Genomic DNA, 14,850 nt, shown 5'->3' with positions numbered 1-14,850 from the left:
AGGTTTGGAACAGTGGTCGCCAACCTTGTGGACCTCACGGACCACCGGTTGGCGACCATTGCTCCAAAGGTTTCCTTAAACCAGCGGTCACCATCCTTTCGGACCTCACAGTCCACCAGTGGTCCACGGACCACCGGTTGGTAACTGCTGATCTGGAGCATAGGAGAGGTATGTACTAGACATAGGGATTCAGGAATGGTCCAGCACAGACAGGGTAATGGAAACTAAGAGAAGGGATGAGATCTCTCAACTAGGGAGAATAGTGTACAGAGAAGAGGAAAGGGCTAAAACAGAGCCTGCACCTACCAGGAAGAGTCAAAGGAGGAATTGATAGAGCAAAGCAAGAGACGGTGGTTCATTATGGGGCAGAAGGGACACAGATCAAACACAGTCCCTGCCTCGGTGTTCATGAATGAGTGGGGAAGACAGGCAACAAAAGGCAGTTCAGGGAACTATAGTGAGTGCTGCACTACAAGAAACAAGTGCTGTGAGTTGTAAGGGCACCTAATCCAGTCTGGGGGCATGAGGGAAACCCCCCATTCCTACCCTGCCAGTTCTCCCAAGCCTGGGCCCAGAAAAGCAGAATTTATTGTTCTCTTCAAAGCACCAAGCAGGACTAATGCTGGTCACATCCCAGGTGACCCCTATGGCACAGAGCCAGAGTCCCAGGAAGAGACTGGCCCGCAAAAAGCCCACCCTCTGCTCCTCCCTTCAAAGAGACAAGCAGTGGGAAAACCGCCCATGGAGCCCTCGGGTGAGCATTCATACCCCACCCAGGGTGTGAGCGTTCCAGTCATTGCTGGAAGGTGGGACAGTGACAGCTCCCTCTTTGGGCCACATCTTTATTGCCAAGGACTCTGAGGACAGAGACATGAAGTCACCCTTGGGTCAGTCATACACTGCACCTGCTCCCCTGATCCACCTGGGACCCATCCTCAGGCCCAGTTATGAGCACAGCTTTGATCTCTCAGAATGAAATCGTCGCTGGTTATTGCTCTGGCCAGTGCAGCAGTGTGTGCACTCAGTCCTCAGGAATGACTGTGAACATATAGTGTCATATGCATGCACCTGGGCATGTCACACACTCAGGCAGACCTGGTCCCCACTAAGGAGTGGATTCTCTCGTATTGTAACCTATAAGCAAGAAAACTAATGGCAAAAGCTCAAGAATATCCATTTGTGCCCTTGCCTTCCCCTTGTCCCATCCAAAGGCAGGGACGGGAGAGTGAGCAGGGACTTAGATCACGAGGCCCCTTTTGAACAGACCCCATTGGAAATAACACGTTCTGAGAGGCCTGTTCCAAGGGCTAGTGTAAAGTGAGGCTGAAAAGCACCCAATACCATGGCCAGCATGTAATAGGTGCTCAGGCAATGCACTTTCCTTCCCATATTGCCTAGGAGGACCATTGCTTTGGGGGGTTTTGTTTTTGTTTTTTAATATTTTTATTTTATTTTATTATTTTCTATTTTTTAGTGATTTCAGAGAGGAAAGGAGAGAGAAAGAGATATAGAAACATCAGTGATGAGAGAAAATCGTTGATCGGGTGCCTCCTGCACGCCCCCTACTGGGGATTGAGCCTGAAACCCAGGCATCAAACCTGGGACCTTTCAGTTCACATGCTGATGCTCTATCCATTAAGCCAAACCAGCTAGGGCACCATTGCTTTGGTTTTAGAAGCAGGGGCTGACTTTGAGTCAGGGCAACAGGGAAAGGAAAACGCTTGAGGATTGGTTTCCAGCTGAGGCTGGGACAGGCAGGAGCCCACAGACCTGTCCCCCAGAGTCATGTTATCTGGCCTGGTAGGAGCTATGTTTTGTCTGTAACCCAAAGGAAATCCCAGGCAGGTCTCCTTCTTCCCACACTTGTCTCAGTTGTTTCTCTCCAGCAAGGATCAAAGGATGCAAACTAAATTTGGCAGAATTCTGAGAAAATTTTACTTAGGGAAATAAAATTTCATGGAGCCTCATTTATCCAGCACTATTCGTATGACCTCAGTAGACTGGTGCAGAAGGAAGGGTGTGTCTCTGTGATCACATAGTTTGAGCCTCAGCTGTAGAGTTTACTAATGTGAGACCTTGAATGAGTTACCTAACCTCTCTGAGCCTCAGTTCCTCTGTAGGGGTTGTGAGGATTTAGGCATTTTACAGGCACTGAACACTTACTATGCACCAAACACTGTTCTAGGACCCAGAGAGAACAAGATCCAGCCTCTACCTTCTTGGAGCTTCTGGTGGGTGGAGTGCAATGGTACACAGAAAATATTAAGCAGGTCCCTATGGCGGAAATGCCCATCAGTGTCCACTGTTGTTGCTCCATCAGTGCCTCTCAGTGAGGTCCTGATCATTGCTTTTGTTCTACTGCAAAGTGCTGCTTACGGTGATAGATGTGAGGTTTGCTGAGTGAGTGGAGCTCCTTGCCCTTGAACTAAATGACCTATACTTTCCTTGTTCTTCTGTCTCTTCCTCTGCTGTTGCTCCTTTTCTCTTTCCTTGGTGCATCTGTCTCCAGTACAGATGCTCTCTTTTATGTCACTTCTAGAAAGAAAGATTCCAAGGAAACTTCCCAAGTTGGTTAAAGGAAGACCATTATTTTCTTTTCCTCTCTGTTTCTGTTCATTTTGATCCAACAAATATATATGTGTTTGCTACAGTAATAACATTTCACAACATTTGCACAGTTTTAATAAAGACAGATGTGGGTAAAGTGAAAAATAAATTTGCATAGCTTGGTTAACTAAGGAATATTCTTCAGTATGACCATATCTCATCTTCACAGTGGCCCAGTGAAATACCCTCCTCTGAACAGCAACTTGGGCTTCCCCTGTAATAACACTTAATGCACTGACTTGTCATTACTGGTTTCCTAAGTGTCGCTCCTCTAGACTGGGAGCATGTCAAAGGCTCAGTGGGTCCCCAGTGCCCCAACACAGAGCCTGGACTAGAGTGGGCTTCCAGAACAGTGTGTTGGATGGGTGCATGTGAAATCAAGCTGACTTCTGGGTGCCAGGGATAATTAGATACCCTGACTGTTGACACAGCAAATGCAGTCTCGCTGCAGGTGCTCAGTATGTGAAGCAGTTGCAGCCCAGGGCAGTGAGCACTGCAACCGAGGGTGAGAACAGTGCTCAGAGAATCCAGGGAGCAAGCAGCTGACTCTGCCAGGGGTAGGGGAGACATGGGTTCTGGAGAGACCTCCTAGAAGAGGTGCTCGGTCTTGTAGCTCCTTAACTGTACAGTCACTGCTCATTCCCAGGGCCGGCTGACAGATGGAAAAGGGAAAACCATCGACTGCAAGGACGCCATCTTCATTATGACCTCCAACGTGGCCAGTGACGAGATCGCACAGCACGCACTGCAGCTGAGGCAGGAAGCTTTGGAGATGAGCCATAACCGTATCGCCGAGAACCTTGGTATGGCACATAGCCTGAGCTGTCTAGGCAACTGGGCAAGTGCCCAGATCACCAGCACATCTCTTGGGGGCAAGGATGGCATTGGGGTCCTAGGCCTTGGTGAGGGTCCTGGTAGCTGGCAGTGACCAGATTCTAAGCACCATACCAGATATGGAGGGAGGCAGACAATGCCCTTACTTCCTCTATAAAGCCCCAGGTCTCAGGTGACAGGAGGGTCCCAGACAGAGGAATGGATGGAGCACCCCAGGTGAAGGACCAAGAAGAGGCCAGGGTCTTGGGGAGCTGAAGGTTCCCTTACTTAACAGAGATTCTTTGGTGCAGTGAGGGGGCAGCAGATCAAAAACTATGGAGATGGACACAAACTTTTTCAGCCGAGGAGCCTTCCTGGGTAGGTAGGCTGGAGAGTGCTGGAAAGGAGGAGTGTACCAGACAGAAGGCCATATCTGTCACCTTCCCATTTGGAATTGAACCCTCCTGCCCCCTTCTTCTAAGTCAAAACTAAAATCTTGATCCTGACTCTCCTCTTCTTCCCTCCCTTTCTCACACAACTTCCTCTGTAAGAACCCTAGGCTTTGTGGTACATAAGAGCTGGAAGGGCCTCAGAAAGTACCCAGACCAGTCCTCTCACTGTTCAAGTAAGAAGACCAGGCCAAGGCCCAGAGAGCCTGAGACATTGACCAGGATCACACAGCTCATCAGGGACAGGACCGGGGCTCTTTTCATGGACGAGGTCAAGAGGCTGGCACATCTCCCAAAGCCCCTGGGTGTGGGGAGTAGTCAGTTTATGATTCTGTTTCTACAGGGGATGTCCAAATTAGTGACAAGATCACCATATCAAAGAATTTCAAAGAGAATGTGATTCGGCCCATCCTGAAAGTAAGAGGTCTTTGTCCTTCCCACTGGAGCCTTGGGTGGGGGATCCCCTTAGCCTAAAGCTATGGAAGCCCCCATATCTTCTCCACTGGGGTCCAGTAATTGCCTTTACCCCCATCTCAGTCACTGACCTCACTCCTTATCTGGCTCTGCAGGCTCACTTCCGGAGGGATGAGTTTTTGGGACGAATCAACGAAATCGTCTACTTCCTCCCCTTCTGCCACTCGGAGCTCATCCAGCTAGTCAACAAGGAACTGAACTTCTGGGCCAAGAGAGTAAGAGTGGGGACTGCCCATGGGTTGGGATGGGATATCTTCCCACTGGGAGCACCACCTCCCAAAAGGTGGAGCACAGTGGTATGGGGCCAGTGGCCCTGGGGCACATAGTCTCTCACAGGCCCAGGCCTCAGGCATGAGTGATGAGAGATGGAAAGCCCTCGGCCACATGCAGACATACTCCTGTCTGACCTTTCTCAGGCCAAGCAAAGGCACAATATCACACTGCTCTGGGACCGAGAGGTGGCAGACGTGTTGGTTGATGGCTACAATGTGCACTATGGCGCCCGCTCCATCAAGCATGAGGTGAGCACAGGTGCCTCCGCACTTCCCTCCCCGGTACCCCTAGACCCAGTCCCTGGGCTCCCAGCCTGGAATTGTTCCTACCCAGAACAGATGCCCTTATGGAATAAAAAACACAGGATGATCAAGTCAAACCCTGTTTTGGAGGGTAACCCCTACTAGAATGGGGAACTGTATTGGGAACCTTAGAAACTGACATTGAGTTTTTAGCACAATCCTGCAAGCTGTGTTGTTAGCCGTTTGCAGCTGAGAAAACTGAAGTTCGGCATAAGTGCTTGTCCTAGCAGTAATGATAGAGGCTGGCCTTCATGCCAAGCAAAGGCACAATAGTAAGCGATAGAGCCTGACCTTCAGGCTCAGGCCACAGGCCTGCCCAGGCCTCAGCAGTGACGACCACTTCACCTGCGACCTGCAGGTAGAGCGCCGTGTGGTGAACCAGTTGGCAGCCGCCTATGAACAGGACCTGCTGCCAGGGGGCTGTACTCTGCGCATCACTGTGGAGGACTCAGACAAGCAGCTACTCAAGAGCCCTGATCTGCCCTCACCCCAGGCTGAGAAGCGCCCACCCACACTGCGGCTGGAGATCATCGATAAGGACAGCAAGACCCACAAACTGGACATCCGGGCACCACTGCACCCTGAGAAGGTGTGCCACACCCTCTAGCATCTACCTACCTGCCTAGTGCCCTCAATGTCCAATAAAGGCCCCTCAGCTGTGGCATGGCAACTGACCTACCTTCCCCTCATACCTCTTACCCCTCTCCCCCCAGCCTCTTACCTCCTCACAGCCCCTGCAAGACCCCTCCCCTGCCCCCTTTGTTGTGGGTCCAAAGCTTGCTAACAGTCTCCAGGAGGAGCTGCCCCTGCACCTCCTTCAAGCAGAGAGGAGAGGAGGTCCCTTATCTCTCCTTCAGCATGATCTCCATGCCCCATAGTCTCTGGAACTTGATCATGTTCTCTGGAAGCTCAGAAGTATGGCAGCTAAGAACAGATCTGGCTGGAAGAAGACAGGGGCCAGACTATGACCTGCCACCCTCTGCTGGCCCTCAGAATGTCTCCACAGAGAGTGGAGAACGAGTACAGAGGCTCAGGCACAGAGGTTCTTCAGTTGAAGCTGTAACTACCTCTTTTCCATGCCCTAAAATTCCAAGGGAAAGGGACCCATAGAACCCTTCCCCCTTCTACTGCCATATCACAGCTACTGTTCCTTCTCACCCTGTGTTCTGGGGTCAGGCCAGACCAGGTTTCTCCAGCCTTGGAACTAGCCGATGTAGAGCACTTCTAGGAGGAAGGCTGATTGGGTCACCACACTGGCCTATTCTGGGACTCTAATACCAAATGATCCAAGTAAGCTCAACTCTCTGAGACCTCCTTCAGGAGACTAACAACATAGACCCTAGGGAGCTGTAGGGGAAAATCTAGAGATCATGGGGCCCGCCTCAGCCCTGTCTACACTGCTGTCCCAGCTAAGTTAGCCTGGGATAAACAGCTCCCCCGTGCAGTCTGCATGTGAGTCACTAAGCAGAAGGTCTGCACACCATCCCCTTTGTTTCAGCCTCAGCTTAGCTGGGCACAGCAAGGCCTACTGTGTCCTTGGGCATCATCTGCAGTAGTCCCCGTTGATGATCACCCTCTCCCTGCAGGGCCGTTTTAGAACCCTCCTTTGGTGTTAGCGCATCTCTTTCAGGAAGCAGAAAATGGGGGCAGGAATCAAAGTCCCTTAGGTGATGGAAGAATGTCATAACAATATGGTGGGTAGAAGACCGTCATAAGCCAGGATGTGGGCTCTAACAATCATTATCTGCCCCTCAAGGAGCTATGTTTGCTGCTCCCTACCTCAGTGACTGCTGTCCTTTTTTTTTTTCTTCCTTAAAATATTTTTAGAATTACAGAAAGTTGCAAAAATAATAGAATTCATGTATAACCTTCACCTAGCTTCCCCTAATATTAAAATCTTATAAAACCATGGTATAATTATTAAAATCAGGAAATTAACATTGGTACAGTTCTACTAACTAATCTGTGGACATTCAAATTTTTCCAATTCTGCTACTGATGTTCTTTTTCTGGTTCAGGATCTAAGGCAGGTTCAGGGTCCTGCCTTGCATTTTGTTGTCATGTTTCCTTCATCTCTTTCGACCTATGATAGTTCCTCTGTCTTTATTTGACTTTCATGACCTTGACACTTTTGAAATGTCCAGGTCAGTTATTTTGAGGAATGTCCCTCAATTTGGGTTAATCTACTGTTTTCACATGATTAGATTGAGGGTCTACATTTTTGGCAAGACGAGGACCCCAGGAAGAGCTGTGCCCTTCTCAGTGCCTTCCAGCAGGGGATAAAGCTAACTTTGATCACATGGCTGAGGTGGTATGCGTCAAGTTTCTCCACTGTAAAATTACAAATTCTCTTTTGAAATTGGGAAGGGTCTTGTGAGGGGATACTTTGAAGCCATGCAAATGCCTTATTTACCCTTAGAATTTTGCCTGCTGATTTTAGCATCCATTGATGTTTCTTATTGTTTAAATATATTTTTATTGATTTCAGAGAGGAAGGGAGAGGAAGAGAGAGATAGAAACATCAATCATGAGAGAGAATCATTGATCGGCTGCCTCCTGCACACCCTACACTGGGGATTGAGCCCACAACCCAAGCATGTGCCCTGACCAGAATCGAACTGTGACCTGGTTCATAGGTCGACATTTGGCCATGCCAGCCGGGCCATCGATGGTTCCTGCTTACAGCAAGTATTAATGTTCTATTTGCCTAATGATGACTTTCTGTTTCCTTATTAATATATTTCGTTATTAATATATTTATTAATTGGCATTCTACTGTAAGGAAGAGCTGTCTCTTTCCTCCCATTTATTCAGTAATTTCTTTATAACAGTATAAACTAATAGATATTTGTTTTTTTCAATGGTTTATAATCTAATGCAAAGTTTCTTTTGTTGCTCTTTTAGGCCTAGATTTGGCCATTGAACTCTGTAAAGTTGGATCCTGTGTTGTTTCAGCATTGCCCCCATCATTTTTTTTTTAGCACTTCCTTACTTTCTGGCACCACAAGATATTTCAAGTTCACTCATATTTTTCTTGTCCCAGCCCTAACATCAGCCATTTCTCCAAGCAGCACCTGGTTCCTTTTATTCGAGAATGATACTTAGAAACCAAGATCTGGGCATTAGGTGTATTCGTTGCTACTGGAGTGTCGTTGCTTCTAGGCCCTTTCAGCACACAGAACTATGAAATATATGTATGTATGTTAACACATGCATCACACACACCTGAATTTATTGCCGTGTCTCTGTATCTGTATATTATTTAAAAAACATGAATTCATATTGATACCTACAGTTCCAATCAAATATCACATAGTTTGTGACTGCCATTGTTATGACTTTACTATTCTTATTCTGCTTTTCCTCTCCTGCTATCTCTGTTTCTTCTCTTTCCATTCTGTTTTGTGTTAGATAAAATTATTTTGCCTGTCTGTCAGTCCCTTGGTTCAATAAACTATGGCCATGAGCAGCATGCATATAACTCAAAATCAGGTAACTTTTTAAATGTTTTTATTTATTTTTAGAGAGAGAGGAAGGGAGAAGGATAGAGAGATGGAAACATCGATGATAGAGGAACATCATCAATTGACTGCCTCCTGCATGGCCCCTACTAGGGATAGAGCCTGCAACCGAGTGAGGTACATGCCCTTGACCAGAATCGAACCCAGGACCCTTCAGTCCACAGGCCGATGCTCTATCCACTAAGCCAAACTGGCTAGGGCAAAACCAGGTAACTTTTATACAAGAAAACCCAATGGCCACCTTTCTGAAAAGAGGATCAGGGACAGAGTAGACCCTCAGTTTCTGAGGAACTTAAGTATCACTTCTAGGGATTCTTAGACCTCCTTGGTGATGTTGGACCCTATCTTATGCTTCCTTGGCATCCCATGCAGTATTCAGCTCCCTTACTTGTCTCATGTCTCTTTGTCACCAGAATGTGAGGTCCAAGAGGGCAGACACTAGTTGTTCAGCTCACAGCTATTCATAGCACCTGGCACAGTGCCAACATGTGATGGATGCTCCAGGTATTTGGGTGAATGGTGGACCCTGTGGCAGGCACAGGTCTTCACAGTAGATCGCAGGACAGAACAGTGTTATTTGTTCACTGAGCACACATTTATTTGTCGTGTGCTTGTGGCCAGACAGTAGGACTTGCCAGGATGGACCCACGGAACAAATGGGGCAAATTAAGACCCAGAATACCTTATTGACTATCCTGAAGTGCATAAGGCTGGACTGGGAGATGAAAATGTAACACCAGCACCTTTATTGTTCAAAAAAGCTCAAAGCTGTGTAGTGATAGTTTTAGAAATTTAGAAAAAAACACATTTAAACCACAATAATATAGGAAATAGACTAATAAAGATAAAACCTGAAGTTAATGAAGTAGGAAACTAAAAGTAATAATAAAAGATAAATAGAAAAATGATTATTTGAAAACACCAGTAAAATAGATAAAACTGTCTTAGCCTAATAAAGGGGAAAAGAACAAAAGAATAAAACAGGATTAGGAATGAGAAATCAGACATAACCATATATATATGGAAGAATTTTAAATAATTGTAGGAGTGTTCTATGGCAACAAATTGTAAAACAGGGCAAACAGATAGTTTTCTAGCAAACACTGACCCAAGGTATTGTTTGAATGGACAAATTAATTACCAAAGAAGAAATCGGAAAAGTGATTAAAATTTTATCCTTTTTGTCTTATTTTAAACTTTTTTATTGATACATATGGAAACGTGCATAGATCACAAGTATACAGTTCAATTAATTATCACAAAGTGAACACCAAAAAAATAGATAAGTTGCAGTTTTTAATTAATATGTAAACTGCTTCAAACCATGGGAAAATATGAAAAAATGCCCCATATATTTTTCTTTTTTAATTTTTTTTTTTAATCCTCACCTGAGGATATTTTTCCATTGATTTTTAGAGAGAGTGGAAGGGATCAGGAGAGACAGAGAGAGAGAAACATAAATGTGAGAGAGATACATCAGATTGATTACCTCCTGCGCGAGCCCCAACCGGAAGTACGCGCAGGAGGCAAACTAAAGTACATGCCCTTGACCAGAATTGAACCCAGGACCCTTCAGTTTTTGTGCTGACCCTCTATCCACTGAATCAATCCAACTAGGGCTCATCATTGATGTTTCTATCCCCCTTTCCCTTCCTCTCTGAAATCAATAAAAATATTTTTTTAAAAAACAATAGCAAACATTATCCTTAACTATAAATACTAAAGCTAATTCTGTTAAAGTCTGAAATAAGATTCAACATTGCTTTGAAAATGCAGGTAAAAGCAATTAGCTAAGAAATCTAATTGGTAAAAAAAAAAACTAATTTGTATAAACATTGGAAAATAATAAATTATATTTAGGAAATCCAAAAGACTACAGTAAAACTTACTAGAATTACTAAGGAAATTTGGTAAGTATCTAAATAAAAGATAACTACATAAAAATCAGTAGGTTTTTGTCTATCTTAGCAATAATCAACCAGAAACAGTACAAGGGAAAGTATTCCATTCATAATAATTGCAACAAATAGGTATATATATTTGCTCATATATACATAAAGTACCTCTGGAAGAGAGGAGAGTTAGGTAGAGAGGGGATAGCAATGGAAGGGAAAATTCACAGAATTCATTTTTACACTATTAAATTTTGAATCCTATTAATGTGTTACCTATTCAAAATTATGTAATACTTAATAACTTTAACAAAGAAAATCATATTGAAGGGCATAAAACAAGATCTGAAGAATGAAAAGACATACCAGGTTCTTGGAAAAGATGACAATATTACAATGTCAATCTTTAATATATAGTTCAATGCAAACCCAGTTAGACTCAACAGCATTTTTAATTTAATAAAATTAAAGTCATGTTACAGTTCAATGTTGGGTGAACCCATATGGAGCTGTTGTTTTCTGGATATAGACTCAGCAGATACAAGGTGCTACTGTCAGTAACTATAATATCTTGATAGTATGCAAACTAGAGATAAGTAAATTTAGCTGCCGTCAACACACACCCTAACTTTTGGGTTCCCATTCATGTCTGGCACCTTGGGATTTCCCATATTTTTGTTTCAAGCCCAGCTGTGTCCAACTTTTTTTTTCTTGGTTCCATATTCAATATTTTCATATTTGAGGTAGAAAGGGAGTTTATACCTGGAACTATTCAGTTTTATATAAGTCAGATGTCACCCCAAACCATTGTGCATAATGCAATGCTGCTTTTATTGTCAGACCCAGGAAGAGAGTCCCCCACTGCTTCTCTGTGATTCTCTTACTTTCCACTTTAAAAAAAAAAAGTCAGCAGTTTGATTCTTCAGCTCTTTTGATGCTCTATCTCTCAGTGACTGCCACTCATTCAAGAAAGATTTTAGTCTCATATCACTTTCTCTCTTGCCTAACACGTCATCATTCCTGTGGCTTCAACTTTCCACAAATGACTTATCCAACACCCTGCTCCACTGTTTCTCTGTCCCTGTCCACTTCAGTCACCTATGTCCTGGTCATATCCTAAATCTTAACAACAGTAAGCGCACTTCCTCCAAAACCCCCATCTTCCTCTGGCCAGTCTAGTATCCAGAGTAAAGAACCTTACAAGTTGACAATAAAAAAAACAACCTAATTTTAAAAAGGGGGAAATCTCTGAATAAACATTTCTCCAAAGAAGATATACAAATGGCCAATAAGCCATCAGTTAGCCAACAAGGAAATGCAAATCAAATCACAATGAAATATCACTACACACCCAATAGAATGGCTATAATAAAAAAGATAGACAGTAAGCTCTGGCCAGTGTGGCTCAGTTGATTGGACATTGTCCCATGCACCAAAAGGTTGCTGGTTTGATTCCTTGTCAAGGCACATGCCTGGATTTCAAGGTTCGAACCCCAGTAGGGGGCATGCAGGAGGCAGCTGATCAATGTTTCTCTCACATTGATGTTTCTTTTCCTCTCTCTAAAAATCAATTAAAAAAAAAAAGACATAAGTGTTAGTGAGGATGTGGAGAATGTGGGAATGTAAAATGATGCAACACTTTGGAAAAGAGTCTAGCAGTTCCTCAAAAGATTAAACAGTTTCCTTATGTCTCAGCAACGGACATATAATTGCACTCCTAAGTATATACCTGAGGACATGAAAACATACATCCACACAAAAACTTGCTACACAAATGGTTTAAAAAAAAAAAGTGGAAACAACCCAAATGTTCATCAGACTGAGGAATAAATACACAAAATATGGTATATCCATACAATGGAATATTATTCAGCCATAAAAAGAAGGGAATACTGATTCATGAACAACATGGATGAACCCTGAAAACATGCTGAGCGAAAGAAGCCAATTACCAAAGAGCACATATTGTGATTTCATTTGTATGAAAATGTCCAGATCCGCAAATCCATACAGGAAGAGAGAAGATTAGTGGTTGCCACAGACTGGGGGAAGAAGGAAGTGGGAATGACTGATAATGGGTCGGGAGGTTCTTTCTGGAATAATGAAAATGTTCTGGAAGTACAGAGTGGTAATGATTATACAGCTTTGTGCAACCACTGAATTGTACACATTTTTATATCTCAATTTAAAGAAAAAATCCTTTAGAAAGTAGTTTCTTTTTTAATGTATTGAAGATAATGTTAAGAAAATGAGAAGACAATCCAGGACTGGAAGAAAATATTTGTAAAACACATGTCTGATAAAGGACTGGTATCCAAAATATACAAAGAACTCTTAAAACTCAACGATAAGAAAATGAACAGCCAGATTACAAAATGGGCAAAAGATTTGAACAGATACCTCTTCAAAGAAGAGATACAGATGGTAATAAGCATATTAAAAGATGCTTTTAACATCATATGTCATTAGGGAATTGCAAACTAAAACAACAGTGAGATACCACTGCACACCTACTGGAAAGGCCAAACTCCCAAAACACTGACAACACAAATGCTGGCGAGGACGTGGAACAACAGGAGCTCTTCATTCGTTGCTGGTGGGAATGCAAGATAATATAGCCACTTTGGAAAACAGTTTGACAGTCAGTTTCTTAGAGCACTAAACATTTACCATCTGATCCGCAAACATGCTCTTTGGTATTTACCCAAATATGTTGAAAATTCACATTCACACAAACGCCTGCATACAAATATTTATAGAGCAGCTTTATTCATAATTAGAAACAACCTAGATATTCTTCAATAAGCAAATGGTGGTGCATCCAGACAATGGAATATTATGCAGTGCTAAAAAGAAATGAGCTGTCAAACCGTGAAAAGACATGGAGAGACCGTAAATTCCTATTACTAAGTGAAAGAAGCCAATCTGAAAAGGCTACGTACTACAGGATTCCAACTATATGATTCTGGAAAAGGCAAAATATGAAGACAGTAAAATAACAGCAGTTGCCAGGAGCTTGATGGGTACAGATGTATAGGTGGAGCACAGGATTTTGGGGGCAGTGAAACCATTCTGTACAACAGATAATAGTAGGTATGTGTCATACATTTGTCAAAATTCATGGAATGTACAACACAGAGCAGAGTGAACCCTACTGTAAATTATGGACTTCACTTGATAATGATGTCAATATTGGTTCATCAAATTGAAATAAATGTACCTCTTTGATGCTGATGTTGATATTAGGGAGGGTATGGGATGATTATGGGAGCTCTATACTTTCCACTCAGTTTTTGCTGTGAACCTAAAGCTGCTCTAAAAACAACAAAACAAGTTAAACTAACTACATTCTAATAGAGCTGTATCAAAGAAGTCATATTTTAACAGTTAAAATTACAAAACTGTTGTTACCTGGACATACTCAGACATAGATGCTTACCAAGTGCTTGCTGGAAGAGCAAATTACTCAATAAACTTCCAATGGCATAATTTATGGTTTGGTTTTTATCCCTGACTAGAGGCCCAGTGCATGAATTCGTGCACCAGTGGTGTCCCTCAGCTTAGCCTGCGGGATCAGGCCGAAACCAGCTCTCCGACATCCCCTGAGGGGTTCCGGATTGCAAGAGGGCACATGCTAGCAGCTAGGCCGAGGGACCCCACCAGTGCACGATTGGGGCCAGGGAGGGATGCGGGAAGTTGGCCAGCCCAGGAGGGCTCCAGGGTGTGTCCAGCCTGTCTCTCTCAGTCCCAATCAGCCAGACCCCAGCAGTAAACTAACCTACCAGTCAGAACATCCACGCCCTGGTGGTCAGTGCACGTCATAGCGAGCAGTTGAGCGGCCTTAGCATATCATTAGCATATTATGCTTCGATTGGTTGAAGGGATGACTGGACACTTAGCATATTAGGCTTTTATTATATAGGATATTTAATTGCCAGGAAAAGCCAGCTGGAAGAGAAGTTACTGTAATGGGAAGAAACTATCCTATATAATAAGAATTTTTCATGCAGTACCCTTAAAACTCAACAAGAAAACCTGATTTTAAAATAGGCTAAAGATCTAAACATATCCCTCACCAAAGAAGATATATAGATGGAAAATAAGCATATGAAAAGATGCTCCACATCATATGTAATAAGGGAATTATGAATTAAAACAACAATGAGATACCGCTGCACACATACCAGAATGGCTAAAATCCCAAACATTGACCAGGCCAACTGACTAAAATATTCAGGGTACCTGATACTTCCTGCTTTTTAGGTTTTATCAGCATTTTATCATAATTATAGTGGGACTGTTTAATGACTTATGGTATGCTAAGATTATCAAAGTCCCTGTGGAATAAATTGTGGCACAGAGGCAGAGAGTTAACACGGTCCTGAGGCAAAATGATGAAGGTGTACTTCTGCCCTTGCGAGGTTAAACAAGACTACCTCTGGCTTTCTTTGCTTATTGAAATAAAGAAAAAACATTTGCAAGTTAACAACTTTATTATAGGTGGCAGATACTTGTTTTA

At 43.4% G+C, this 14,850-nt stretch overlaps 1 protein-coding gene across 2 annotated transcripts in view; it reads left to right on the top strand.

Moving 5' to 3' along the window:
- The window catches only part of CLPB (ClpB family mitochondrial disaggregase), a 159,162-nt gene extending 145,342 nt beyond the window's left edge, over positions 1-13,820 (top strand). For both annotated transcript variants that reach the window (XM_070425556.1, XM_070425555.1), the window contains 5 exons: positions 3,254-3,410; positions 4,213-4,286; positions 4,439-4,558; positions 4,760-4,864; positions 5,277-13,820. In XM_070425556.1, the coding sequence (XP_070281657.1) occupies positions 3,254-3,410; positions 4,213-4,286; positions 4,439-4,558; positions 4,760-4,864; positions 5,277-5,525 (705 nt within the window). In that variant the 3' untranslated portion in view covers positions 5,526-13,820. The remainder of the gene's footprint in view (positions 1-3,253; positions 3,411-4,212; positions 4,287-4,438; positions 4,559-4,759; positions 4,865-5,276) is intronic.
- The last annotated feature ends 1,030 nt before the right edge of the window (positions 13,821-14,850 follow it).

Source organism: Myotis yumanensis, unplaced genomic scaffold, assembly GCF_028538775.1.
Source record: "Myotis yumanensis isolate MYYU_CA2020_CCGP unplaced genomic scaffold, mMyoYum1.0.hap1 SCAF_10, whole genome shotgun sequence".
NCBI classification, from domain to species: domain Eukaryota; kingdom Metazoa; phylum Chordata; class Mammalia; order Chiroptera; family Vespertilionidae; genus Myotis; species Myotis yumanensis.
The sequence above is the reverse complement of the archived record's forward strand: the minus strand, read 5'-3'. Positions and strand labels throughout refer to the sequence as shown.